Raw genomic sequence first — 27,794 nt, 5'->3', positions numbered from 1 at the left:
AAAAGCATCAGGGCCGGGGTCTCTGGGGATGGAAGTTAATTTAGGGATCAGAACTGGGACAATCAGAAAGGGGATCTGGACCCTAGACATTGCCTGGGTCCCTTTCCCTCATCGCCACTTGGCCTCTGTGAAGATGGCGGCCTCTACTTCCCATTCACAGGCTGCTGCCCCTCCGGGGGTCTGCCTTAGCTTGCCTGAGGTTGGCACCAGGCTCTGTCCTGGTGCCAGGGGCCCTTGGCAAGTTCATACATCAAACAAGGAGGCAGCAGCTGGCTTCTTGCCCAACCAGAAAGGGGGAAGAAATGGAAGGTGTGGCCCTATCCTACCTCTTGCCCTCCTGCCCTTACCAGAAACCACACCTGTCCCCAGACAGGGGATAAGGCTGAGAGGTGGTCAGCAGACCCCCACATCTCGCTCCAAGGCAGCTGCGTGAAGCTGCTTCTTCCTGTTCTTCCTGAGCCCCACATTGGGCCTGAAAAGCAGTAGGAATGATGAGAAGTCCTACAAGGGCACATATTAGGGTGCCAGAGAACCTTCTCTCCCTCCCTGGGAATATTGCCCTTGCCCACCACCTGAAGCGCTCCCTGGATAGAACAGTTCCTCCCATTCTTGAGATGCCTGGGTCTTACAGACACCCATCAACAGGGAAGCAAGCATGCATCCAGCAGAGCTGCTCACAATAACCCCACACCGGAAACAACTGGGGGCCTATCAATGGCAGAAGGGGTAAATCAGCAGTGGACCTTCACACAATTGAACACCATCGGCCACAGGACGGAACCATCTACAGCCACACACGAGAACATGGATGGAATTCACAGCCGTGATGTTGAGCCAGAGAAGTCAGGCACAAAAGAACACCTGACGCACTCCACTTATAAGAATTGTCATGACAGGTAAATCTATGCTGTTGGAGGTTGGCGTTGTGAACCACCCTTGAAGGGGAAATGACCGTTGAAGGGGATTAATGACCAGCAGGAGGCTGCAGAGGCACTTCTGGGTGCTGCAAGTTTCCATTTCTTGGCTGACCCATGGGTCTCAGTCCCATGGATATGTGGGTGTGTTCGGTTAGTGGAATGCGTGTACACTTTTCTGTATTTATGAAATACTTCAATAAACGGAAATGGAGGAAGATCTCATGGTGCCTTACCAGCCAACATGTTTGTAGGATGGGGAGTCACCTTACTCCTCTCTCCTGCTTCTCATCCCACCTCCAAACCATCTCTACATCCTTCTTCTCTGATCAGCCTTGGCTCCCTGGCCTTACCATCTCTGATCCAAAGGACTTCCTCTCCTGCCCAGGTTCCCAGTTCTGACCCTCACCCCTGTGGGGCTCATGGGAGTAGTCAGAGAAAATCTTTTAAGCCTTTAAAGAGCTCGAAACCATCCTTCATCTCAGGACCCTCAAGTATGCTGCTCCCACCCTCCAGGATGCTTCTGCTCACTACCATCTGCTACACTCCAGCTTCCGGTTGAAATGCCATTTCTGCACGTTCCAGACTAATCCCTCTGTTATCACTGCCCATGATATCCTTCACCTTCCCTCCAGAGCACTATTTCCAGGAATGCAATTATTTGTGCTATTGTTTGCTTCCATTGCTCCCACTGGATTGACAACCCCCCTGAGGCAAGAACAGGGCCTGTCTGCTCTCTGCCCTGTCCACAGCTCCTAGCTCAAAGCGTGCCTTATAGCAGGTGCTCAAAAATGCTTGAAACAATGCTAAATGAATGGGTGGCCAGGCCTGCCTGTCTTGCAGGCAATGTCTGGGGAAGACAAAAGTTGTATCTGGGGACAAAACTCCCACTTGTGTAGGCCAGGATATCTGGCTTGTGGTCTGGGTTCTGCCATTCATTGTGTGACTTTGGGCAAGTCACTCCCCTTCTCTGCAGGTGGATGGAACAGGGTCCTGTGTGGGCTTGAAGGGACATGACACTGTACATGTGTTCAGTGGCTGTGTGTGTGTGCACATCTCCCTGGGAAGAGCATCTATAGCCTTGATCAGATTCTCAAAAGGATCTATGACCTCAAAAGGTTCAGAACCACTAACCAAGATCCTTTTTGGCTCTGGAGGTCTATGATTCTATAACTAACCTATGATTCTCTGTTATGAGAGTAAGGGGAAGACCTTCCGTTATGGCTGCAGGACCCCACAACAGGGATGCAGAACAGACTGAAGGCCCTGGCCTTCCCCAGAGCCTCCTAAACTCACGTGGGGTATGGCTGAGAGAAGCAGAGACCAGACAGGCTGACCCCAGGGGCTGACTTTGGGAGGGAGGAGACAGAATCAGCCTGGAGTCTCTTCCCCTCTGCTCCCGCCACCATCAGACAAGCACCCACTTGTCTTGGGATATGGCACAGAGCTAGGAGGCGAGGCTGGCACCTAGAGATGCCCGCCAGGCCCCTTGGCGCCCAGGTCAGAGAAGATTTGGCGGGAATGCTCAGGAGGGGTGCCAAGCCTCACCCTCCTTCCTCCAGAGGCTGGAATGTGGGGCTCAGAGTGCAGGGTAGCTGAGGGAGAGAGAGAGAAAACCACCTGAGAGGGGCAGGGTGCACAGGGTCAGGCTCTGACAACGCAGAACTGGGGCTCAGGGGCCCAGAGCCGGCGCAGGCAGCCCCTCCTCAAAGAGGGGTGGAGGAGCAGGCCACAGATTCAGATGAGGAGAGAGAGAGAGCCATGAGGCCTGGGGACAGAGGACAGTCGGCCTAGAGGGACGAGCCAGGCAGCCTGGCAGGCAGAAAAGGGCAACATGGCTTGGGAAGGAGGGAGCAGAGCAGCGGGCTGGGAATGTGCCCGGCCTGTGGCCCGGGGTGAGAAGCTCGGTATGGAATGGCTGTGGCAGGAACGGCAGCATGTCTGCAGCAGGCCCTGGCTGCCAGCCCAGACGCCTGGGTACTCCTGAGCCCTGGCTCCTGAGCCGGTGAGAGTCCAAGTGATGTTTATCCGCCACAGGAACGTGGGTGTCACACCTCTTACAGAGAGCACCCAGGTGACAGGCTGCTCTTTCCTGGGCCACGCAGTCTCCTGAGAGTTATCCAGTGAATGGGGGTCTGGGCTGGGGAGCGCCACCAGCAACATCAGCCCCCACTGGAGCCGGGCCGGGGCACAGGGCTGGGATGGAGTTTTATCCATGCAGATAAAGGAAGGAGTGAGTCACAAGGAGCCTCCGGAGGCCCTGGGAAACTAGCTCATTCGAATGCAGACAGATATCCGTCCCCATCCCTGTCCCTGTTGCTGTCACACACTGGCACATGCACGTGTATGCACATGTGCACGAGCGCATGCACACACACACACACCCCTCCCCTCCCACTCCCTGTCCTTGATCACCCACCTCCAGTGCCTTTGGTTCCTTTCCCCATCTCAGCCCCAACTGTCCTGTCCCTGCCCACCCTCACATGGCCCCACAGGGACTGGCTCCATGTCAAAGTTGGCCATATTGGGGGAGGCATGGAAATAGGAGGAATAAAGGAAACCCACCGAGAGTCCTAAGCCCACACCAACAGGCCTAGGTCTTAAGACAAAACCAGAGAGCAAAGAAGTCTTGGGACAAGTCTGAGAAGCAGGAGAGAACAAGGAACTAGGTAGTCTCTGTCCCAAGGAGCCTCACGAAGCCAGGGGACAAGAGCAACAGCAAAAGCATTGGTGTCCAGGGGTCTGAGGTACCTCCCATGGTTCTCTGCACCAACACCAAAATGCCAGAAAATGAGCTCAAACTTCCAGAAGGACTTAGTTTGGAAGTTGGTTTGGAAGTTGGAGTTTGATTGGAAGAACTTCTTGGCCAAGAATGATCTAAGATAGGAAGAGATAAGAGAGAGACACTGTGGCCTCTGCTCCCCCTGGTACCTCTGAGGATTAAAGAGAGTTCAGGGGGCTCTGAGGCAGGACACGTGTCCTGATGACTCTGGAGTAGCCCCTCAGTCTGTGAATCCTGCCATATCACCTCTGTTCTCCACTAAGACCAATAGCAAAAGTCTGAGGTGCTCAATCCATACCCTAAAGCTCTCCCTCCTTACCCTGCCCCTAAACCAGGCTCAGGCCTCCATCAGAATTATACTAGGACCCAAGTCACTATGAGGGCCCAGAAAACACTATACCCCGCAAGCTTGTCCCTCACCATGATTAGTGGTGTGTGTGACAATTGGGGCTAAAAGATGGAGTGTTCATTTACAAGTGTCCAGCCCTGTGCCTGGCACTGTGGAGTGTGGCCACAGACATGCAATAATTTGTGCCCCAGAGGAACATCTAATCAGATGGGGCAGAGAGGCCTTTTGGGCATGTGCATCACACACACACACGCACACACAGACACAACTGGCTTTGATGGCTGCTGCTGAGGAGGGGTCTGGAATGTGGCCACGGGTGCATTTGAGCCTCCCCCTCGGGTGAACGAACATAAAATCTAGATCACCACTCGACCAACAGATCTGGGGAGGTGAGCTCAGATTCCACAGGGGGGCTAGGGTGGAGCTGGCTAGCCCATAGTGACCCCAAATTCCTCCTCCACCTCTTCCCAGGGAAACCCAGAGGGCAGGCCTAGAGGTCTGAACAGAGTCCCCCAGCTCTGGCTATTCCCACCCTTGGGTGGGGTTCCCACTTAAAGGCTCTGAGACTTACCCAGGACAGAGAACTGCGCAGGGGGAGACCCAGCTGTCCCACCAGCCTCCTCAGTCCTTGCTTCGGTGTCCTGCTGGCTCAGAAGCCCCTCCCTCCAGTCCAGAGAGCCCAGGTCAGGGAAGACAGCCACCTCTCCCCAAGGGGCCAGCTCCAGAGAAATTAACCCTTCCCCTGCCCTCCCCAGCACTCCAGCCCTGCTCCTACTGGGGTGGCTCTGAAACCTCACCCGAGTTATTTGTCCTTCTAAGAGTCAAGTCCCCATCGCCCTCCTCCCGAGGGCACAAGAGACCCGGGTGAGACTCTGATCCCGGCAGGCCACTTGGCAAGCGGGGACCCGCACTTTCCTGGCTTGGCTCCTTACCTGTGTCAGGTGGCCCGGACTCTGCCCGCCACCCGATCCCCAACGACAGCGACCTTCCCCTACGCCCTCCCGCAGAGCCTACCTGAAGCAGCAGCCGCCTCCTGTGCGCGCGGCCCGGGTCCCCGGGCTCCCAGCACTGAGCGGGCGCTGCGGCCGGGGGACTCCCGGGGGGCTGCGGGCCGCAGGGGGGCCCGGGCTCCAGAGCCTCGCAGCACACCAGGCTCACGGTGCAGCCCATCCGGCTGGGCGACCAGCGGGCCCGGGACAAGGGCGCCCCGGGAGCCGACCCGCCCCCAGCCCTGGCGACGGCTCGGCCCAGGGCGCCTGCGACGTCGGGAGCAGAGCGGTGACGCCCCCAGCCCGGCCCCGCGGGAGTCCGCGCCTTCTCCGCTGCACCGCCTGGAGGCTGGGGACCGCGGGGCCCGGAGAGGGGCGGTGACACCGCGCCCGGACGCAGCCAGTGACTGAGGGAGAGATCCGAGGGCGCAGGGGGCGCAGGGGACTCGAGGAGGGGCGGCGACAGGGTCCTGGACACGGAGGCGGGGACTGGCTAAGTTGAGAGAGTGAGAAAGAGACCCCCGTGCGTCGAGAGAGGCAGGGAGCAGACACTGGGAGTGAAGGAAGGAGGGACAGAGTCAGGGACGTTGGCGACAGAGATGGGACCCAGAGCCTCTGCATGGATGAGACAGGCAGTGGGGCGAAAGGCAGACTGGACATCTCTGTGTGCTGCGTTTACATGCGGTTCCTGGGAAAACAGATCTTGCAGGTCCCTGCTCCTCTGTTCTCTACCCCCAGTACTAGCCCCGGGTGTCCCAGACTAGAAACCAAAGGAAAGACCCCAAGAAGCAGTGCAAGCCAGGGTGGGAGGACCACAGCGCCCTAGGCAGCCCACCTGGCCCTTTGCAGGACCCCGTAGATTTTACTTCCATTCTTAAGGAGTGGGTACAAGGACTGGGAGCAGGGCACTTATGACAAGCACTCATGGGGAGCCCTCAGCAGGCTGAGTGGAGAGGAGGAAGGGACAGGGAGCCCTTGTCCTCCCACTGCCCAGCTCCAAGAAGTGACAGAGCAGAGACCCTTAGAGGGAACAGGCGACCAACGCCTCAGCCTCTTTGTGCCATCTGGTGGTGGAAAGGGAGAACGACAGGAGCAAGAAGGAGAAGGGACTGGGAAGTTGAACAGCAGGGATGACAGACTCCAGGGGTGAGTTCAAGTTTAGCCCACAAGTGGCCCCACCCCAAGGTGTGCCTGAGGGGAGCCATTATGCTCCAGTGCCCTTGAGCTGCCTCTACCACTTCTCCCTGGCAAGGGCTGGCCCCTCCCCTTCCAGGGTGCTGGCCTGAGCCTGAGTCACTTCCCAGGGCCCATGGCTAGGAAATCACCAGCGACAGGCTCAGGCTGCAGAGTCCAGCTGTCCATGCACCACCAGCCAGGTCTTCCCAGGTGAGCAGTAGGGAGGGTCCTGGGACATAGGTGCAGCTGGGTAAAGGGGGTGATGCTAGGAGTCAGTAACAGAGAGACCCTGGAGAGAGGGGAAGATTTAATAGAGGATCTGGGCTGGAAAGGGCTGCCCAGACCCTCAGTTCAACCCCTTGGTGGATAACAGGAAAATCAAGGACCAAGGAAGGTGAGTGGCTTTGCCCAAGGACACACAGTAAGCAAGTAGCCGGGCCAGGATGGAGACTCAGGTCTGTAGACTCCCAACCCTGTTCTCCCTGCACCCCATCCCCCTTCCTGCCTCCCCATTCACCTTCAGTTTCTTCTCCACTCTCCTCCACTGTGACCTACTGCTTTGTCACTCCCACCCCACCCCAAACTCCAGCAACCCTGGCTGGGAGGTAGGACCCCCGGGTTTTCTGCTTCTGCCAGGTCTTTGATGCTGGGATCTCGGATTGAGCCCATCAGCCCTCAGGGGCCATAATGTCCATCTTGGAGTCCCAGAATCCCTTGGGAGAACAGGCCGAGAGGCCCCTGCAAGAAGGCAGTGGGACTAACACCAGGTGCCCTGCTCCTCAGCATCAGCCCCTCCCAGCTGTGGGGACTCTCTCCACCTCTGCCTCCCTCTCCTTAGGGAACACACATTTTCCACTCAGCTGGGGCCCAGGAAAGGATGAGTGTGGGTTTCAAGGATGACAACGCTCTGCCTAGACTGAGGGCTGTCTGTGGGGGAAGGAGGTGACATTCCCCCATCACAGTGTCCACATGATATGCTCTGCTCACTCAGAGGCTCCTTACATCATCAGCTGAGAACACGGGCCCTCTGGGCATACAGTTCTAAGTTCAAGTTCTGACTTCATCAGTTAAACCTTTGTGATATTGGAGACTCATCCTCTCTGTGTCCCGGTCCACCAGGTACAAAACGGAGCTAATAACTTCCTGGGGTTATTGTAGGGATGAAACGCGACGAGGATGTTAAGCAATGAGCACAGTGTCTAGAACCCAGGGACTGCCCAGTAAGTGGAGCCATGGCACCATCTTTACACGCTGACCTTCAAGGAAGCTGGGTTATCCCCCCGACTAGTTGACTTGCTGTGTGACCCTAGGTAAGTCCTGCTCCATTTCCAGGCTCTGATTCCTCGTTTGTAAGGAGAGCTGGGCGGCTGAGCCCAGAAGGTTCTTCCTGGGCTGACCTTGTAAGTCACAGGGAATTGCATCATTTCCAAGTACCCATGGCAGATGACGGGGCCATCCTCAAGGTCACCAGGGACCTGAAAGGTGAGTGTGCCCTGAGAGAGTTTCTGAGACTGAGTTGCAGGGACAATGAGGGCTCTCGGAAGCATCTCCCCCCTCAGAGGCCTCGCTCACGGATGTCTTCATGTCTGTGTCTGTCATTCTCCCCACAGCTGCTGTCTCTGCCATCCTCCAGGGCTATGGGGATGGGCAGGGACCAGTGACAGATGCCAGTGCTGAGCTGCACAGATTCTGCGGCTGCCTGGAGCTGCTGTTGCAGGTGGGACCCTGCCCTCCCCCAGCCCTCTCCCCAGCCCCAGGCCTGGAGCAAGGGTTCACAGATACCAGGGAAGAGCTGCTGCCTCCCTATTTTACTTTGCACTGTCCCATCTCCCTCAGTCAGGAAGTTCTCCCTGACTCTAGCCTCATTCCTGGAGCTGTCGTTGCAGCCTGAGAAGGGAGGTAGAGCAAAGCTGGGTAGGATGGGACCAGGAGTCAGACATGCTGGTCTCAAGACTAAAGCTTCAGATGCACGGATGTCCTGGGACTGGCCCTTTACGATGCCAATAACCATCACTGAATTTTTTTAAGCACTTACTATGTGCTTAAAAGTCCTTTATTTGACTGACTTTATTTAATCCTCATTTGAACCTTCTGAGGTGATCAATGGCCTCCCTCATGCACACAAAAGCATCCTTCCTACTTCTCTGACTTCATCTTTTGCCTGTCTGCTACACATCTGCACCCCTAGTCAGGAAGCATTTCTCTACATTCTTTTCCCTTCTCTTGGGCTCAGTTTGACCGGAAAGAGCAAAAGAGCTTCCTGGGCCCTCCGAAGGATTACTGGGACTTCCTCTGCACTGCCCTGCGGCGGCAGCGGGGGGACACGGAGCAGACTCGCTTCATCTACTCGCAGGAGAAGGTATCCAGGGCCAGGCGGGCGGAAAGGCTGACCTCAGAAGCATGATGGAGCTTTGGCACCAGGCTCTTGACAAGAATGGCAGGGGCAAAGGGCACGCAGCCCCATCTCCTGACCACAACCCCCTGCCTCGTTAGCCCTGCCCCCAGCACCCCTGTAGCCCCCGTCTCCTTCCACAGCCTCCAAGTCCCACTACGCCCTTCCTCGTCAGCCAGTTGTTCCTGTCTTCACTCGCTGTGGCCTAATACTGCCCCCTCTCTGGCCCTCTGTGACCTCCACAGCTGAAGACCCCTCTGGGCAGAGGCCGCGCCTTCATCCGCTTCTGTCTAGCCCATGGACAGCTGGCCGAGTCCCTGCAGCTCTGCCTCCTGAGCCCAGAGCTCATCAGGTGTGGCCACTGGGACATCCCCCAGGGACACCATCTGAGCCCACTCCCTCCTTCATGAGAGAGCCCTCCCTAGCCCCAAGATGAAAGGCTTAACATCAGAGATGACGAAACAAGTCAGAAAGGAAAGGCCAGGAAGAATGGAGCAGATGGGGTGGCCAGAACCAGGAGTGGTGGTAGCATCATGATGGAGTGGCCTCCTGACCCAAAGGGCCATGCCCTGTCTGGAAAAGTCCCATGTGGTGTATAGCACAGGCTGATTCATGGAGTTTGGGGTGGCATAGCACCAGGTCACAGCCAAGGCTGACGATCACTATTAACACAGGGAATGGTACGGCCCTCGGAGCCCTCTCTTGTGCCCCGAACTCCGGGAAGACATCCTGGACTCTCTCTACATGCTCAATGGGGTGACCTTTGACCTGGACCTGCAGCGGCCAGACCTGGATGGTGCCTGGCCCATGTTCTCGGAGTGAGTGGGTGCGGCATCGGGTGGAGCCTCTTCCCTGCCGGCTTTCATTGCCCCCTTGAATTCCGAGCAAGCTGGAAGCTGTCGGCCTCCAGCTCCATCCCTGACCTCTGTCTGATTCTCCGCTGCCCTGGCCCTCTGTGTCCCCACTGTGATCTCATGCTGTCCCAGGGCCCTGCATAGGGGATACATACTCCAGACCGGATGGATGGTGGGTAGAGACTGGGAGGAGGAGTGGACAGTGGTGCTGGTGGATGGATGGAGAGCGTGATGAAGGAAAGTGGGAAGGGGTAGATGTCAGGGCAGTTGGAAAGATGGGACCTCCTCCATCTGAGGACCAAGCTCACCTCTGGAGTGGGGTCCAGGTCCCTGTCCTCTTTCACTTTCAGGTCCCGCTGCTCCAATTCCAGCTGGACCCAGAGAAGAAGACCCAGAAAGACCAAAGATTCCCCAAAGGTGGTGCTTCTGTTCTGCCTTCACTGATTGCCTCTTGCGCATCTGGCTGGGACCCCCAGACTGAGTGGTGGCTGGGCTTCCCTCTGTGTACAGAGGGGACCAACAGGAGAGAGAGAGGAGCCAGGGTGTGGGCCAGGGGACCCACTAGGAGCACAGAGGGGGAGAAGGCTGCTGTTCTTGGGAGTGATGGGAATACTGCGGAGGGAAAGGGAGCACCAAAGCCATCTGCAGGAGCTCCTGGGGCCCAGGGAGGAGGAGGCGCTGGGAAGAAGCTTGCAGGAACAGAGCAGGGAGACAACCTGTGTTGGCCATTCTCGTTGGTCTACTTCAAGGTCACATTCACCCAGTTGAGTTCAGGGAGTGACTAGAAAGCCAGACTGCCTGGCACAGAGCCAAGCCCCACCCCTTACTAACCACAGCCCTTGGGCAAGTTACCTGCCTGCCTTGTAGGGTCACAGCAAGGATGGATTGAGACACCCACGTGCAGCACAGAGCAAGGTCCTGGCTTGCCTCACGACGGGCAGCTTTTGGTCATTATCATCTTTGTTTCCATCTTTCCACAAGCACGTTTGGCATCCCCACCAACTTCCAGGCACTAGATTCAGATACCAGGAGGACTCTGTATCTAACCTTAAAGGGTTCAAGGTCTTGTTCAGGGAGATGGATCCTTAAAAAGCACATGCAATACATGTTAAGCGTGTGGTCACCTTCTGCATCTGGGTTTCACATCTCAGCCAACCGCAGATAGAAAACACTTAGGAAAAATGATTGCCTCTGTGCCTACTTTTTTTCCCCTTGTCCTGATTCCCTAAACCATACAGCACACCAGCTACTCACTAGCATCGACATGATTCGAAGTTTTATAATTTAGAGATTATCTGACGTATATGAGACGATTGCACGGCTTATATGCAGTTGCTGGGCCATTTTATATAAGGGATTGAGCACCCATGCATTTGGGTTCCCATGTGGGGTCCTGAAACAGATCCTCCTGGAAACCGAGGGACAACTATAACAACACAGATATGGACAAAGCAAGATGGGAATACAGAGAGGCTTCTTGAGAGATGTCACTCAGCTGGGTGTCAGTCAATTTGAGATTTTATCACAATTCTACAGACCAGCTATTATTATTCCCATTTTGCAGATGTGAAAGCTGAAACACAGAGTGAAGTTCAGGAGGAAAGTTTAAAGGAGGGGGGTGGGAGGAACTTAGGGGGAACAGGATCACCGTTGAAGACCCAGGTGAGGGAGGGAGACGGACACAGGCTGGAGGTGGGGAGGAAGGGGCAGGGAGACACCCTGCTGTGCTCCCTCCACATCAAAGCTGGGCTCTCAGATCACCTGGCGTGTTGCTGAAATTATTTCTGTTATGATCAAATTCACTGTGGAAGGGCCCGGGAATCTGTATTTAGCAAGCCCTTTGGATTGGGACTGCGACCTCTTCAGTGCACCAGGTGAGTGAATTGATGATGAGATGACGGCTTTGGGGGGCTTCTTTGCAGATCTTAGCAGCATTTGGAAGCCCCAAAGGAGTCCGGCTGGAGGAGCCACTCACCACTCAAGCCAGCTGTCTACAAGATGCCCCCAGAGGAGGCCAACCGGCAGGACTTCCCAGGTCTCAGCAACACAGACATGTTCCCTCCTGTCTGGAAAAGCAGATAAAAGATTCCAGGAGCCTTGGTTTCCTCCAAGAGCAGGAGGAGCTTCAGCCAGACCTGGAGGAAGGAGCTCCGAGGCCCACCAAGAAATTCCTAGAGAAGCCAAGAGCCAGCATGATGCCAAAGAAGGCGGGGGCCAAGGAGGCTCAGAAGGAGGTGACTGGGATGGCAGCTGAAGGCACAGGGATTCTGCCAGGTGCAGAGGTTCAGAGAACAAAAGGGGTCCATGGAGAAGAAACAGAGTGGGGTCCCACTCAGAGGTTGCTGGTCTCCGGCCCCAGAGTGAAGACGGAGGGAGCACTAGCAGGGAGCAGGCTGGGGTGGGAGGAGCCTAACATTCTGGGGGAGTTCTGGGTCGCCCAGGACCCGGGAACAAAGGAAGGCCCCGCCATAGAAGAGCCAGGAGAACAAAAAGGAGTGACTGGCATGACCAGTGGGGAGGACCAAACAGAGGAGCCCTTGCAGGACACAGTCAAGGTGAGAACTGTTGGCCTCCAGCCCTTTCTATTTTATTGAGACAAGGTCTTACTAGGTTGCTTAGGGACTTGCTAAGTTGCTGACGCTGGTTTTGAACTTGCAATGCTCCTGCCTCAGCCTCTGGAGCCACTGGGATTGCAGCATGTGCCACTGTGCCTGGCTGTCCTTCCCTCTAACCTGACCCAAGGTGGGGTCCCCAGTGGTTACACAGGAGCACTCCAGCCCACAAATAATGTTCATTCTTTCTTTTTTTTGCAGGGGTCGGGTATCAGGGATTGAACTCGGGGGCACATGACCCCTGAGCCACATCCCAGCCCTATTTTGTATTGTATCTAAAGACAGGGTCTCATTGTTTTCCTGAGCACCTTGTCATTGCTGAGGCTGGCTTTGAACTCAAAGTCCTCCTGCCTCAGCCTCCCAAAGCTGCTGGCGCCACCGTGCCCGGCCCACAGATCAATTTTCATGGGCCTGCCCAGGATCATTATTCGGGGATGCCCCTTGGAAGCCCCCACCTTTCCCTACTGCCCCACACCGCCCCCACTGTCTTCCCCCATACTCTCCTAGCCCTGTCAGCAATTGCGCTCAAGACCCCTCTCCGAAGGCAGTTCTCGGGGGCAGTCACTTGTTCTCAAGTTCTGTCTCCCTCCCTCACCATGGCAGGTACCTTCCTACTGCTCAGACTCCGCTCTTGTACATGCTTGTCCTGGCGGTCACCTGAGATGGCCACCGCGCCCTCCCTCAGCCTCCTCCCTAGCCAGAGCCTTCTAGGTCCTTGAGCTCCATCCTCCAGTGAAGGAGGAAACGGTGGTCCCAGCTTCACCCAACTGACTGTGCGGTCCCCAGTCCTGCCCTCCCCTCAACAGCATGGCCTGGGGCCTCATGGGGAAGTCCATCAGGCCGGCTCCAGGGCTGGGGTCTCTGCCCACCCCCTTCAGCTTCCCCCCCACCCACTTCCATCCCCCAGAACCTCAGACTCGGCCTCCAGAAGGCTGAAGAGCAGACCCAGCGCCAGGAGCAGCTACTGAAGGCACAGGAGGGGGAGCTGCGGGCCCTTCAGGAGCAGCTCAGCAGGTAACCGTGGCAACCGCGGGAGGCGGGGCTTGCATGTTCTCCATCAGCACCTCCCGCGCCAGCCCTGGGCGGGTGCACTTTGGGAAGCTTGTCCAGTGCGTTGCTCCTCATCACCAGGCCTTCCCACCCTCCCTCACCAACCTCCCAGTAGCCCAGGGTCCTTCCATCCTGCCCTCCATCCCTCCCACCTCACTCCTGCCTCCTGCCGCTGCGTCTCCTGGGCCCCTGCCTCTGTCTCTCCCCCTCTGTCTTTTCAATCTCCTCTGCCCCCCACCCAATCATCCCCGCCACGATCTCCTTCTGTCTCCCTCTACTCCATTTGTCTCTCAATCTCTTGTTCTCTGTTACATGATCTTTTACCCTCCTGATAATCGTAACCATAGCTCTCATTTTCCAAGGGTATCTTACATCCCAGGCTCGGTTGTAGGCACTTCCTCATAGCAACTTTCTGAAAATAAGTTCTATAAGAAGTCCTGTTTTGTAAATGATTAAACTGAGGCTCCAAGGTGCGATATAACTCCCCCAGCATCAACTAGTTAGCAGAGGAGCTGAGATGGAAACCCTGCATGGGGTTCCCCAAGGATGGGCTTAAACACTGCTTCCCAGCCGAGTTCTTGAGTGCATCCATCTCTAGGTATCCACAGGAGAGTCATTCCAGACTCCCCATGGATATAAAAATCCACAGAAGCTCAAATCCCCTAGAGAGTAGAGGGGTTTTCCCTTTCTCTTTTTCTTTTTGCAATACTGGGAATCACATGCAGCACTTCACACACGCTAGGCAGGTGCTCTGCCACTGAGCTGTGTCCCCACTCTTCAAGTCCCTTATATAAAATGGCAAAATGGTTTGCATAGAACCTATGCACATCTTCCTAATATTAAACCATCTCTACATTACTTATAATACCTAATACAATGTAACTACTAGGTAAGTAGCAGTTAAACTATGCTACATAATTCAAGAAATAATGACAAGAAAAAAAATGTGTCCAGTGTTGACTCTTTTTTTTTTTTTCCAAAATATCTTTGTTCCCTGGTTGGTTGACTCCACAGATATGGAGGGCAGATTGTCCTTCAGCCTCTCCATGTCTGCCCGGTTATCTGGCAGCTCCATCTTCCCATCAGCACCTTGAACTCAAGTCTGTTGCAACCCTTCCCCCTCAGGCTCCCCATGTCTCAGTTTCCTCTTTCATGATTGTTTCAGTCAGTTTTTTTGCCAGTGCAACTAAAAACAATTGTCGGTGAGGAAGAATTTATGGGGCTCACAGTTTCAGAGGTCTCAATCCATAGACAGCAGGCTCCATTCTTGGGGCGAGAGGTGAGACAAGACATCATGGCAAGAGTGGCAGAGGGAAGCGGCTCACATGATGATCAGGAAGCAGAGAGAGACTCCACTCGCCAGATACAAATAGATACCCCAAAGCCACGTCCCCGATTCCCACCTCCTCCAACCACATCCCACCTGCCTCCAGTTACCATTCAATTAATCCCATCAGGGATTAATTCACTGATTGAGTTAAAGCTCTAGTAACCTTCTTGCATTATTTCACGTGTAAGCTTTTGGAGGACACCTCACATACAAATCATAACAATAATTGTGTGTATGTGTGTGTGTGTGCTTGCGCGTGTATTGCTGGGGATTGAACCCAGGGTCTCACACATGCTAGGCAATTTCTCTACCACGGGGCTACATTCTCAGCCCCTTTGAAGTTTGGTTTTGAGACAGAGTTTTGCTAAATTGCTGAGCCTGGCCTTAAACTTGGGATCCTCCTGCCTCAGCCTCCTAAGTAGCTAGGATTACAGACGTGTGCAACCACAGCCAGCTCGTACTTTATGTTTTAAAAATATGTCCACCTTGCAAAGACCCTCCTGGATGTGACTCAGACTCTTTGTGTCTCTCTCCCTGGTCTCCATTTGTCTCAGCCCGCCTGCCTGCCTCTGTCTCTCTTCCATGTGACTCACACCTGCCCTGGGCCACGGCACCAGTCCAACCTCCTGTAGAGCCCCAGTCGCTGTGATTCAGGCTGAATCACTGGGAAATCTATAGACTGTCTGCTTAACAGCAAGAGACAGGCCCAGGAGCCCAGAAACCTCCCCGTAGGGCTCCTCCCACCACATACTCAGCTGAGCCCGCCGCCTTTGTCAGCAAATATTCCAATGATTCAAGCCCTAAATGAATGTAGGAGCCGTGGCCACCCAAGAATCCTTTGTAGGATTGAGAAAGGCTGGAAGAAGCAGCTGGGTGGCTCCGGGGAGCTCGGGCTGCTCCCTGTGACTAGGGGCCCTGACCCTAGGGGCCCACCGTGGGCTTGGTGCCTGCCTTCAGTCATTCCACAAACACTCGAGACCCACTCGAGCCAGGCCTGTTGTGGTACAGGAATCACTTCCGTGGGCAGAACACAAATGGCGGCCTTCCTGGAGCTTCCACCTAGTGAGAGAGGCAGGCAGTGAACCTGATAAGAAAGCACAACGCAGGGAACACGACTGATGTGAATCCTCAGGAGGAAAATAAGGCAGGGAAAGGGAACCAGGTGTGTCAGTGGTGAAGCTTTAAATAAGGTGGTGTGGACAGGGAGGGCCCCTCTGAAAGGTGGTGTTTGCATAAAGACCTGAAAAAAGGAAAAAGTGACACATTCAGGTATCGGGTAGGAGGTCACCAGGGCATCCTCTGCTGTATCCAGGCAGAGGATATTCAAGAGCGAAAGCCCTGAGATGGGAGAGTGCACAGCGGGTGCTGGGAGCATCACAGAGGCTGTTCTGGCCCCAGCGGGGCGAAGAGGGGAGGGGATGAAGGACAAGGTCCAGTGGGTAAGGGAGTCAAGTTGGGGGAAGCCTGGTAGGTCATCAAAATGACCTTGGCTTTGACTCAGAGTAAGTCGGAAGCCATTGAGAGTTCTGAGTAAAAGAGTGACGTGATCTAACTTTTTTCTTTTTCATGTCAAAATGTGTTTATATGCTTTTTAAAATGTTTAGCTATTCGATGGTTTTTAGTATATTCACAGAATTGTGCAACCATCAACACGATTTTAGAATAGTTTTATCACCCCTAAAAGAAACCCTGTGCCCAACAGAAATCACTTCCCAAACTACTTTCTTTTTTAAAATATTTTTTTAGTTGTAGATAGACACAATATCTTTATTTATTTATTTTTATGTGGTGCTGAGGATGGAACCCAGTGCCTCATGCATGCAAGGCATGTGCTCTACCACTGAGCTACAACCCCAGCCCTACAAACTACTTTCTTCCTCTATAGATTTGCCTATTCCAGACTGCTGTATGTTCTATTTTATTTATTATTATTTATCTTTATTATTATTATTTTGCACTGGGCATTGAACCCATAGGTGCTTAACCACTGAGCCACATCACCAGCCCTTTTTTATTTATTTATTTTTATTTAGAGACAGGATCTCACGGAGTTGCTTAAGGCCTTGCTAAGTTGCTGAGGCTGGCTTTGAACTCACGATCCTCCTGCATCAGTCCCCCAAGCCACTGGGATTACAGGTGTGTGCCCCAAGCTAGCTGCCATATGTTTTAAAAGGCCCCATGGAGCTGGACTGTGGGTGAGCAGGGCTGGGCACAGACAGACCTCCAGGAGGCTTCTGTCCCCCACAAAGGAGAACGGAGGTGCCCAGCCGGGGCTGGGGCAGCAGGGGGAGATGCAACTGCTGCATTCTAAATACGTTTTGAAGCAGGACTTCCTGAGGGACTGGCTGGGGGGTGCTGAAAGAAAGATGGACGTCAAGAGTGACTGAGTTTTTTGACCCAAGGGACTGGAAAGCTAGAGTCGTCATTAACCCAAGTGGGGAAGGCTGTGGCAGTGCAGGTGGTGGGAAACACTTGGGAGCTTCCCTTTAAACAGGTAAAGTTGGGGACACCTGTCAGACCGCCATATGTAGCCATTGGGCAAGAAGTTGGGTGTGGAGTTCCAGAGAGAAGCAGGGCTAGAGATGTCAGAGCTGGGAAGAGCAGATGGTAAAAGCAGCTCCAGAGCCTAGAAGAGGACCTGCTGCCGGAGCCCCAAAGTCCAAAAAACCAAGGACAGAGTTCACTGCCCGGCACAGCCATGGTAGGCATCAAGCTGGGGATGGGGTCTCACCAGCAGCCAGCGGAAATGCCACAGGGCCCATTTAGTCCATCAACTGTATTTATTGTGCCTCTCTGGCCTTGAGCAGGTGACAGCCAATGTCTTTTAGAAAGACCAGGAGAGACTGGCAGGAAACTAACAGAAATACAGCATCAGGCAATAACAGATGATGGGGAGAAAAATAAAGCCAGGGAGGAAGGTAATGAAAGACAGGGCTGTCACACAGATTTAGGAATCAGGAAGCCATCTCCAAAGAGGTGACATCTGAGCACAAACCCCAGCCATGAGAGACTGTACTGCACCCACACCCACACCCAGGGCGCTGTGGGCGGGGGAGAAGAGATCCAGAGGTCCAGAAGATGTGGCCAGAGCAGAGAGAAGGGCAGGTGGTGGCCAGGAGCCTGGAAGAGCCAAGTGACACTCTGGGATTATGAGACCCTGGAATTATTCCCTGAGGATTTAGAGTAGGTACAATTAAAAGGACAGCCTGAGGGGGGCGGGGCTGAGCCCAGGCTAGACACACAGGCAGCCACTGCAGACCCCCCAGGCAGCCCCAGGACCCACCAGCAGCTGGGAAGGTGCACTTGGATCTGAGATATGTGGCTTCCCACACTTCGTGGCTTTGAGGCTGTGGCTCCGGGACAGTGGCCTCCCCTCTGGAGTTTGCAGGCCCCTGATTGGCAGAAGGAGGCAGTGGGGTCTCTAACGTTCCTCCTTCCAGCTCAGGGCTCTAGGGGCCCCTCTTTCCAAGCTGTGTGGTTCCCGCTGCCCTCTGTGTAAAACTCCAGGCCACAGAGATTAGGACAGGCACCTACCAGGAGAGGGGGGATCAGGGGGGCATCTCCCTCCACCCTCAGTGGCAGCACTGAGCTCCCTTGAGGCCTGTCAGGGGTATAAGGAGCCACCCCTCCCTCACCTGCTGTCCACTGCACTGGTGTCAGACCCTAGTGAAGAGGGCCCTGAGTGGATGAGAGTGTGGGAGGCAAAAAGAGTTTGGAGCCGGACAGGCCTGTGTACAGATTCCTACTCCCTCTGCTTGTCAAGCTGTGTGACCCTGGGCAAGTGTCACTCCCTTTCTGAGGTTCTAATTTCCTGTCACAAACTGGAGATCATACTGTCTTTCTCATCACATTATGAAAATTAAATGAAACAATGCTATACAACAGTAAGAGGGTGCCTGGCCTATAGTAGGTGCTCAAGAAACTTTCATTCCTTCCATGTCCCTCCTGCACAGCCCTCCTTGGCTTCTGACAACACTAGCCTTCTTTCAGTTCCTCAAACAAGCCGAGCTCTTCCAGCTTGCAGACCTTTGCACAAGCCTGTCTCTGGCTCCTAAAGGCCGAGTCCTCATCTGTTAGGTCCACTTCGATGTCTGTGTCTGAGACACCTTCCCCCAGCACCCTGTCTGGTCTCTGCCTTGGTCCCTCTTAGATCTCTGTCATACACTGATTAGTGGGTTTAACGATTTAATTGATTTATTGGTCCACCACTTGTTTAACTGTTCCACAGGACCCTGGGCACTGCTCTACTCCTGGCACCTAAAATAATCATTGGCACACACAAGGTGCCACATAAGTTTTCTCTCCCACCCCAAAGATACGCACCACAGTGGGCACATGAGGACCTGGGATCACTTAGCCTGTAAACTGGCTCAGGAAAATTCAAGTCAGCAGCTAAGAAAAGAGGAAGCTGAAGTCAGAGTGTTGTTAAAAGTCCCAAGGTGACCTTCAGCAGGCCTGAGCAGCAGAACCCACTTCAGTCTGCAGTGACTGGCCTTTGTGGAATCTCAGTGGCTACCAAGTGTCAGTTTGATTTCACGGCCCACCCACACAGCACCCTAAATGGCCATGTTTCAAAAATTAATAGCTCCGCTTTTGGTCAAACCTCTTCCCCTCCAACATGCTGAAGCCCAGGGGAACATACACACATGTGCCCACCCAGAGACATCCAAAGAGCATGAGACCCTCCCCAGCATCCACCCACCATCAGGACACCCTCCTGACCGAACCAGGGAGAAAGGGATGGGACCTTTTTATGTCCAATTCAGTAGACTTCTTGGAATGTTCTAGAAAACCACTAAAGACAAAAGGAAAAGACAAGAATAGAGCTGAGACAGTTCCAAGCCCAAAATTGAAACAGAAATTTAGGAAAGCCATATTTTTACTATTGTTTTTTAAATTGGAAAAAAAAGTGACATAACTTAAAACAAAAAAAAATTTTTTCAAAGCAAAAAATCACCCCCAATCCTATATTGGTCCCCGGCTCCATACATGATTGTTTCCAGTTGGGCACAGTCCATCCGGCCTGGGTTCCCAGGCACACACCTTGTCTCAGAAGGTTGCCATGCTGTGAACACACCTTTCAGGAAAATTTCACTTCAAAATGGAAATATTTTAAAGGAAAAGGAATAAGGGCGGGGAATGGAAATGTTGGCAAGTGGCCCCTGAAGGAACGCAGCTAGCCCGTCTTTTCATTTCTCTAAATGATCACTGAAGAGTCGCCTACAGGTGTCAGACCTCACGCGGGCTCAGTTCAGGGTTGGTGAGTACGTGTGGGTTGTATTGTGCACCGTGCACATCCACACCCATGGACTTCAGTTACCACCAGCTCCCTCCCCGAAGGGGGCTCCCTGGCAGCCAGAGGCCCCGCCCGGCTCAGTGGCAGAGGCTGAGCCTTCTCCCTCAGGACTCAGTCTTCCTTCTGTGCACAGATGTCAGGAGGAGAGAGCCCGGCTGCAGGCAGAGCTGGAGCAGAAGCACCAAGAGGCCGAGAGGAGGGACGCCCTGTACAAGGAGGAGCTCGGAGGGCAGCGGGACCTGGTCCAGGCCATGAAGATGAGGGTGCTGGAACTGATTCAGTAAGCACGGGCAGGAGGGGCTGGGGTGCCGAAGGAGGAAAGGTAAGGGGTGTGGAGACAGGACAGGAAAACTATTCCAACCACAGCTCTCAAGCAGGATTCTAGAGATTCCACAATGCTATCTTTATATCCCTTGATGTTCCTTTACAGATGAGGAGTCTGAAGGTCAGAGGGGCTGGCTTGGTCACCAAGGACAGCATATAAGCTTTACAGAGTCCCCTGAAAATAAGGCCTCCCTGCCTCCACATACACACACCTACTGCCATTAGGAGAAGAGAGAGGAACTCATGGGTTGAGAAGGAATGAGGGGAGGGAGGAAAAGAAACACTGGGAATAACCAAATAGTCACATGTCCCACACCTGCCTGCCCGCTGGTCTTCCTCAGACCCCTGGGCCCATGGGCCTGACTCCAGTCAGCCATTCTAGGTTCCAGAGGCCAGGGTCACCAGGGTCCATTCAGACCACTGTGCTCTCAGAGAGTGGGGGGTGGGGCTGTGAAGCACAGCTTCCACCTTTCAGTCTAATAAGGAGATAATTCACACATAGGTTATCCTTTGGTGTAGTTTACGGGACAGGAGACTCAGGTTGGGCTCAGGTTCCATTCAAATTAGAAGGTTGTGGGAGGTCACCCAGAATGGAATTCTCTTGCAGAAACTCCAAACATTAAAGCTGAGAAAGACAGATCAACTTGGAAGGCACAGACAAATAATTTAAGGAATGAGTTCCTCCAAGGTGTCTATTGGGCAAGAGGAAGGGAGATATAAAAGGTTAACCTCTTACCTCACCAAAGATTTTAAGATAGGGCTGGGGTTGTGGCTCAGCAGTAGAGCGCTTGCCTAGCACATGTGAGGCCCTGGGTTCGATCCTCAGCACCACATATAAATAAATGAAATAAAGGTATTGTGTTCAACTACAACTAAAAAATAAATATTAAAAAAGAGTTTAAGGTAGCTAACAAGAAAAAAACACGTACGTGAGATTGCTAAGAAAATAGTAGAAGATTAAATGGAAGATGAAACAGAAGGAAAAAACACTCTGCAGAGCTAGGATGTATATTAAGATTAGGGTTAGAATTCAGCTCTAAGCATCTTTGTAGCAGGATCAAAAAGGAAAAGACAAGGAAATAATTGCCTAACACTCACTATCCATTCAAAGGAAATATTCTACATATATATACTGATATATTACATGGACTAGTTTTTTCTGATATTGAAGACATTAATCAGGTGTATTCAGGGAACTCCAATCTATATAATAATACAAGCTTCTGGCAGAAGCTTTATAGAAGATAGGACTATATTCTCCATCCTGAGAGCTCACCATAATGAGTGTAAACCTTACAATAGAGAAAAGGAGCTGGACTGACCAAAGGTGAGAGATTCCAGCTCATTTCCAAAAGCTGGGAAATGGATGGCTAAGTGGACGCTGTATGAAGCCCCAGGTAGCCCTCGAAGACCTGGAGATCCCAGGACACCGTGTGAAGGAAGAGGAGGGGATAAAGTCATTAGTGAGAGGAGTATATGTCCCCCCTCCTCTGCCTGCCTCCCCACCCACAGAATACCCAGCAGCAATCACCTTTTCTCCAAAGCAAATAATCGACAGGTCCTCACTAAAGAAATTTAGGTGTCCCAAGTAAAAGAGCAGATTGTAGTGGCATTTGGGAGTCTAATACACTAGGTAACTCCCTGCCAAGTGCCCTTGAAAGGGAAGCCACCTGTCAATCAGCCCTGTCCAATACCTGGAGCACCAACCCTCTTCTGTTGCCTCTTTCTCAAACATAAAATGACAACCCAGGCTTTGAGGAGAGTCTAGAACACAAAAGGGAGAGAGGAAAATAAACAAACCAAGGACAAAGTGTCTTCTCTGAAACAAGGTGCTGTGAAAGAGACATGTTCTCGGAAATTAAAAATATGGTTGCTAAATACATCTTAATATTCACTAAAAGAATCGAAAGAGAAAGATGAGGCAGTCTCTCAGAAAGAATGGAAAGCACAGAAAGTTGGAATTCATGGGAGAATTAGAGACATAAAGAATCAGTCTAACAGTTCCAATATCCTCACCAACTAACAGAAGTCCCTAAAAAGGAGAGTAAAAACAATGGACAGTGTCAAATAAAATTTGACAAAGGTGAAAATGTGAATTTCCAGGCTCTCACAGACACAGGTCTTCAGATGTAAAGATATCCCTGAAAGATCAGCACAAGAAATGAAAAACAAAACATAAAACAAACTAAACCTACACTTAGATATAATCTTGAGAAATTTCAGTCAAACAAAGATAAAGAAAATATTTCCAAACTGTTTAGAGGAAACCACAAGTCACATATAAAAGAAGTAGAACCCAATGCAGGCCAAGAGTCCATGACATAATACTTCAAGTTCTAAGAAAAGCTGACTTTTGCCCTAGAATTCCAGGCCCAGCCAAACCTTGAATTAAGTGGGGAAGGAATTGGAGAAAGACATTTATCAGACAGAAAGGTCTTAGAAAATTCACCTCCCACACAGCCTTTCATAGGAAGTTAGTTGAGGATGTGTTCCAGGAAAACAAGGAAGTAAGCAAAGAAAGGAGAAGATGTGGAATTCAGGGAACAAAACTTCTAGCCTAGGAGAAAAGGAAAGGAAATTCCCAAGAAGACAAGTGGACAGCAAGTTCAGGGAGCTCTCTAGATTGTAAGAGAGGAATCTAGAAGAAGGTCTCTGGGGAAGAGAAGCAAAAGTGTATTTGCTATGGTTGAGAATTGTTGGGAGGGCATTATAGGTAAAAGGCAATTCATGCAAAGAATAAAGAAAGGGAGTTAAAAACTCTGAGAAAAATAAGTCTTTCAAGAATGGAAATATTAGGAAGCTGGGTACAGTTGGCACATGCCTGTAATCCCAGCAGCTCAGGAGGCTGAGACAGTAGGATCTGAGTTCAAAGCCAGCCTCAGCAATGGTGAGGTGTTAAGCAACTCAGTGAGACTCTGTCTCTAAATAAAACACAAAATAGGGCTGGGGATGTAGCTCAGTGGTTGAGTGCCCCTGAGTTCAATTCCTGAGACAGAAGGACCACATGTTCAAGACCAGCCTGGACAACTTAGAGAGATTCTGTTTCAAAATAAAAATAGAAAGGGCTGGGATATATCTCAGTGGTAGGGTGCTTGCTTAGCATTCACAAGGCCCTGGATCCAATCCCCAGTGCTAAATGAATGAATGAATGAATGAATGAGTTAATTAATTAATTATAGAACACAACTTATAAATGATAGAACACAACTTATAAATTATAGAATACAATTCTTTATATAATCTAATAATGTAAACGCAATTCATTATCTTTTTCTCAACCTTAGAATCAAATTAAAGACAAAGCACAGGAGACAATTATAGAAACAGAATATGAATGTTATCACCTTAACAACATTAAGTATAGAGGAGAATCCAGTAAAGGTTCTGTGAAGACAAAATGTTTGATATTTGTGTTGACTCCGTGGTAGCCACAGATCACATGTTGAGATGGGGCACCTGAAACATTGATCCGGTGCAACACAGGAATGAAGGTTTTCATTTTATTTAATTTTAACTCAGTTAGACACATGTGGCAAGTGGCTACCATACTGTATGTTTCAGGAATAGAAGACAAGTTAGGAGGAGAAGGAAGGAGAAGAGTTGAGGGAAGGGGTAAGGGCAACATCATATTACCAAACGGGAGTCATAGACAGAATGAGAAAAAAATATGTGAGTACATTCTGGAAACTTCTAATGGTAACCAACAGAGGAACCAAAAATAGGGATATAACTCCATTGGAGGAAGGAAGAGAAACTGGCAAGGATGGTAATAAATAAGCTAAATGCTCTGCTGTCAAGGGAAGGGCCCCAGAGCAACTATTCTCTACTGGAGGAGGGAGATATGGAAGTTAATACCAAAAAGAAAAAAAAAAAACCTGCAAGAATGAGTTTCCACTGAAAACAGAAAGGAGGGGGAGGTGCCAGTGTCTTTTAATATGTGCCCTCTGTGCTATTTGAGTTTTAAAATGTGTATATGTATTATTTTGACAAAATTTTAAAACAACTGATATTTCTAAACATCTTTAAAAAAAAAACAAAACAGTGAAGATAGTTTTGCAAGGGCAGACACAGACAAATATATGCCAGTTTGTTCCAAGTGCCGAATAAAAGGGCCTTAAATGCTGTAGGCACCTGGAGCCAGGACCATGGGGGCTTCTGTGACCAAGGGGTGCATTGGGAGGAGGTGAAGGGGTTCCTGATCTGGGTCACGTTCTGCTGGGAGCCGGGAGCTGGGTGTCACCATCCAGATTCTCCAAGAATGAACTAACCCAGCTCTGGTGTGTCTCACTCCTGTTCACTTCTCCCCCCGACCCCCATCTCTGTCTCTGTCACCGTTTGTCTCCGTGTGTGCCTGCATCGGTGTCCTCTGTCTTTCTCTCCCTCTACATTTGAGTCTCTCTCCTTCTCTGTGCGTCCGTCCCCTCTCCAACTCTCCAACGTCCTTTCTCTCTCTGAATGTCTCCCATCATCCACTTCCCTCTTCATTTCTGTCTCCCTGCCCCTTGTCCCCATCTCACTTTGTCTTTCTGTGTACCTGGGTACACCTGCCTCTGTCACCCTCTCCATCCCTCTTTCTTCTTCTTTGCCTCCATGTTCCTCTTTCTGCCCCTCTCTGCCCCTCCATCCGGGTCATCTCCTCCTTCCTGTCTCTCCGTCTGCCTCTGCCTCCGCCCTGTCCCTGTCCATCAGTGAGAAGGACCGCCAGTGGCAGAGGCTGCAGCAGCTCTCCTCCGTGGTGCCCGCCGTCTGCGTTGGCTGCGGCAAGGTCTTCAGCAGGCTGTCCCGGCGGTATCCCTGCAGGTACCGGGAAGGACACAGACTCCTTCCTCTTGGACAGTCCACTTTCCACCAGCCCACAGTCCCCTCTGCACCCTAGGGAGAGAAGGAACAAAGGAATTGGGCATTTATAAAAGGCCACTTACACCTGGCCACTTGTTCACCCCACCTGGCCTGGGACACTAAGCTGTCATGATCAAGAACATGCAGAAGGGGCCAGAGAGGGAATGGGTCCTGGGTGACAGGGTTGTATAATCTTCAAAGGACAGACCATGGCCTCCTCATCTGGGAAAAGGGTTCCTGCCCCGAGCGAGCTGCTCTCCTTACCTTCCTCTGCCATCACTGTGGCAGGACAAGCAGAGCAAGAGGGGGGCATGAGCCATCAGGAGAATCTGCCACTTGGAGTTGAGGGTCCAGGGAGGTCAGGCATCAGAAATCTCTTTAGGAAAGGGGGGACTTCTGAGACAGCCCAAGGGCCATCCTGCTGGGAGATGAGAAGCCCTGGCACAAACCCCTGTGCTTCCTCGGCCAGCTGCAGCGTCCACCCCAGGTTGCCCTGTCTCTGCTCCCCAGGCTCTGCGGAGGCTTGGTATGTCATGCCTGCTCTGCGGATTACAAGAAGAAGGAGCGCTGCTGCCCACCATGTGCCCAGGGAGGAGAAGCCCAGGTCGCCTGAAAGAGCAACCCAGGATCAGCCACCCCGCACCTACAACCCCACCCCAGTCCTCTCCCTTCCCTGCCTCTTCCAAGTCCTCTGGTCTGTCGGGCCTCATGTTCTAGAAGCTGGTGAGCAAAGCAACAGCACCCCAGTGTAGGGACAGCGGCAGCCGGGGTGACAGTCTGAAGACATTTCTAGCCCTGCATGTCCCACATGGATGAGCAGAGTAGCACATGCCCCTGGCTCTCAGGGCTTTGACACTAATGTGAGGGAGCCTGTCTACAAAGTCCTTCAAGGCACAGAAAATCCATGGCCATACTTAGAAGCCCAGGCCCTGATGGTTCCCCAGCACCTCCCCCATCACCCAGCTGCGCTGCCCACCCCATGCACAAGGAGTGAAGCTTGCTCAGATGCCGCTTCTTCAGTAGCTTCTGGTCTAATCTGCTTCACGGATCTGTGTTTGATTCCTTTTGTTTTAACTTTAATAGATTTACTGAGGTGCTACTGACATATAATAAACATGATGGAATTTTTGCATTTTGATTCATCTGTGAAACTGTCACCACAATCACTTCCATGTCCATCAGCCCCAAGGTTTGCTCATCCCTTCATGATTGCTGTCCCCCTCCAAGCCCAGACCACCACCAGCCCTGCTTCCTGTCACCCAAGAATTATATGTATTTTCTAAAATGCTATATAAATGAAACCATACACTATATCCTCTTCCTTGTCTGCATTCCTTCATTCAGCATCATTATTTTGAGATTCATCCAGGTTCTTGCAAATATCAATAGTTCTTTTCTATTATATTCTATTCGGCCGAATGGATATGCCTCAATTTGTTTATGCGCTCACCTGTTGCTTCACGCTGGAGTGGTTTCCAACTTGGGACTATTACAAATAAGGTTCCTCTAAGCAGCTGTGCAGGCATGCAGCTCTCTGTCACTTGCTGTCAACAGTATGGAGACTTGATGGGCCCCTAGCTAATAGTGCCTGGAAGGAGGGACTGAGTCCAGGGGACTGTGCCATTCTCACCCAGCCAGACTTTGATGAAGGCAGTGGACAGGTTGACCTCTGGGTAATTTCATTTCCCCTGTACTATCCAAGAAGTCTTTTGCAATGGGTATGTCATTCACTAATTGTGGCGTTTCTGAGAACACTGTTTCAGAAGCGTGGGCCCCACTTTATGACAAGGCAATCAGCTGCGCTTCCCTGGTTCTAGGGCACACTGAGTGCCCCAGACAGGTGTCCATGCTGTCCCCATCTGCTCTGCCTTACATAGCCTCTGCAGTCATTGTGCAATTCTGTGGCTCTGACCAGAGCCTGTGGATGGCCTCTCGGGGTCACCAGAGTTGCATCCTGTTGCCTTCACATGGAGCAAGAGTTTTGCAACAGCAGTTTCTGCCCTGGAGAGCTGGTGAGAACTTCTCTTTGACAAACGCTGTAACAAGGTGTCCGAGGGTAGTAGGAGCTCCAAGAGCAGTCAAGGTAACAGATTCACCCTAAAGCGGAGCAGTTCCTTCTGGAGAACTGACTGACCCACACAAATTTGGTAGAAAAAAAAATTGTATTAGCAGGAATTCCAGCACACAGAATTCAGACCTTCCTGATAAACTGATGAGGGTGAGGTCACCAGCAGAAGCCCATTTTCAAAGAAGAAGCAAGATGCTCTTGGAAGAGAACCCATCACAGGGGAATCTAGGGCCAGGATGGGGGGGAACTTGACCTTTTCCCCATTTGGAAAAAGGAAAAGGCAATGCCGAGTACCAGCCTCGAGCTCAACGTTGCCCCCTGCAGAATTCAGTGGAGAGCAAAAAAGCTCTAAATAAGAATCAGACAATTTTGTTACACTCTGTGGACCTTGTAGCAGAGGGTTCCACAGTGGTCACTTTAGACTACCCCATCGGCTGCCACTGTAAGTGGCCCCAGGGCACATTCCCAGCTATAGCAGTGTCCACAGGAACATGTGGGAGACACCCCCACAGACTCCCCCAAATCCCTGAGGAGTCTCTGCAGGGACTGAAGCCCTGCGTGAGCGTGCGGAGTCCAAGACGGATAGAGAATGTTGTTGTCATGTCATAATCTAGGGATGCCCTAGGAAATCTGGGCAACGAAATTACACAGTTTTTAAAATTAGATGACAACAAGATATCCCCAGGCATATCAGTTTCTCCAAACCATTGAGGCTTTTCATTATCAATAAACAAAAATGTATTAAGTATTCATAATATACTTCACACTGCGGTTGGTTTGGAGACATGAGATAAATAAATATATATATATATAAAATCA

General features: G+C 51.9%; 2 protein-coding genes across 26 annotated transcripts in view; one reads left to right on the top strand and one right to left on the bottom strand.

Moving 5' to 3' along the window:
* Tns1 (tensin 1) overlaps positions 1-27,794 on the bottom strand; it is a 248,433-nt gene that overhangs the window by 203,844 nt on the left and 16,795 nt on the right. For 4 of the 11 annotated variants that reach the window (XM_076865446.2, XM_076865445.2, XM_076865447.2 and 1 more), the window contains exon 1: positions 5,060-5,307. The exons of 1 other annotated variant lie outside the window; for it this stretch is intronic. In XM_076865446.2, coding sequence (XP_076721561.2) covers positions 5,060-5,215 — 156 coding nt within the window. In that variant the 5' untranslated portion in view covers positions 5,216-5,307. Of the gene's footprint in view, positions 1-4,616; positions 4,716-5,059; positions 5,308-27,794 lie in introns of those variants that run through there. 6 more of the 11 variants (XM_076865453.2, XM_076865452.2, XM_076865456.2 and 3 more) reach the window with 3 other exon arrangements.
* On the top strand, positions 4,296-26,223 carry Rufy4 (RUN and FYVE domain containing 4). 15 transcript variants are annotated; one of them, XM_076865465.1, is made up of 14 exons: positions 4,296-4,434; positions 6,339-6,420; positions 6,584-7,430; positions 7,543-7,692; positions 7,821-7,927; positions 8,444-8,569; positions 8,848-8,954; positions 9,277-9,420; positions 9,807-9,873; positions 11,379-12,011; positions 12,976-13,082; positions 19,878-20,024; positions 24,758-24,868; positions 25,418-26,223. In XM_076865465.1, exons 3-14 carry the CDS (start codon positions 7,397-7,399, stop codon positions 25,518-25,520), a joined length of 1,836 nt encoding a protein of 611 aa, XP_076721580.1. In that variant the 5' UTR covers positions 4,296-4,434; positions 6,339-6,420; positions 6,584-7,396; the 3' UTR covers positions 25,521-26,223. The 15 variants fall into 15 exon arrangements, with proteins under 15 accessions (XP_076721580.1, XP_076721578.1, XP_076721579.1 ...); XM_076865463.1 differs by lacking the exon at positions 4,296-4,434 and adding an exon at positions 5,650-6,180; XM_076865464.1 differs by lacking the exon at positions 4,296-4,434 and adding an exon at positions 5,650-6,180 and having other exon boundaries at positions 6,308-6,420.

Source organism: Callospermophilus lateralis, chromosome 9 (assembly GCF_048772815.1).
Source record: "Callospermophilus lateralis isolate mCalLat2 chromosome 9, mCalLat2.hap1, whole genome shotgun sequence".
Classification (NCBI taxonomy): Eukaryota; Metazoa; Chordata; class Mammalia; order Rodentia; family Sciuridae; genus Callospermophilus; species Callospermophilus lateralis.
This window is presented reverse-complemented; position numbering and strand designations above follow the sequence as displayed.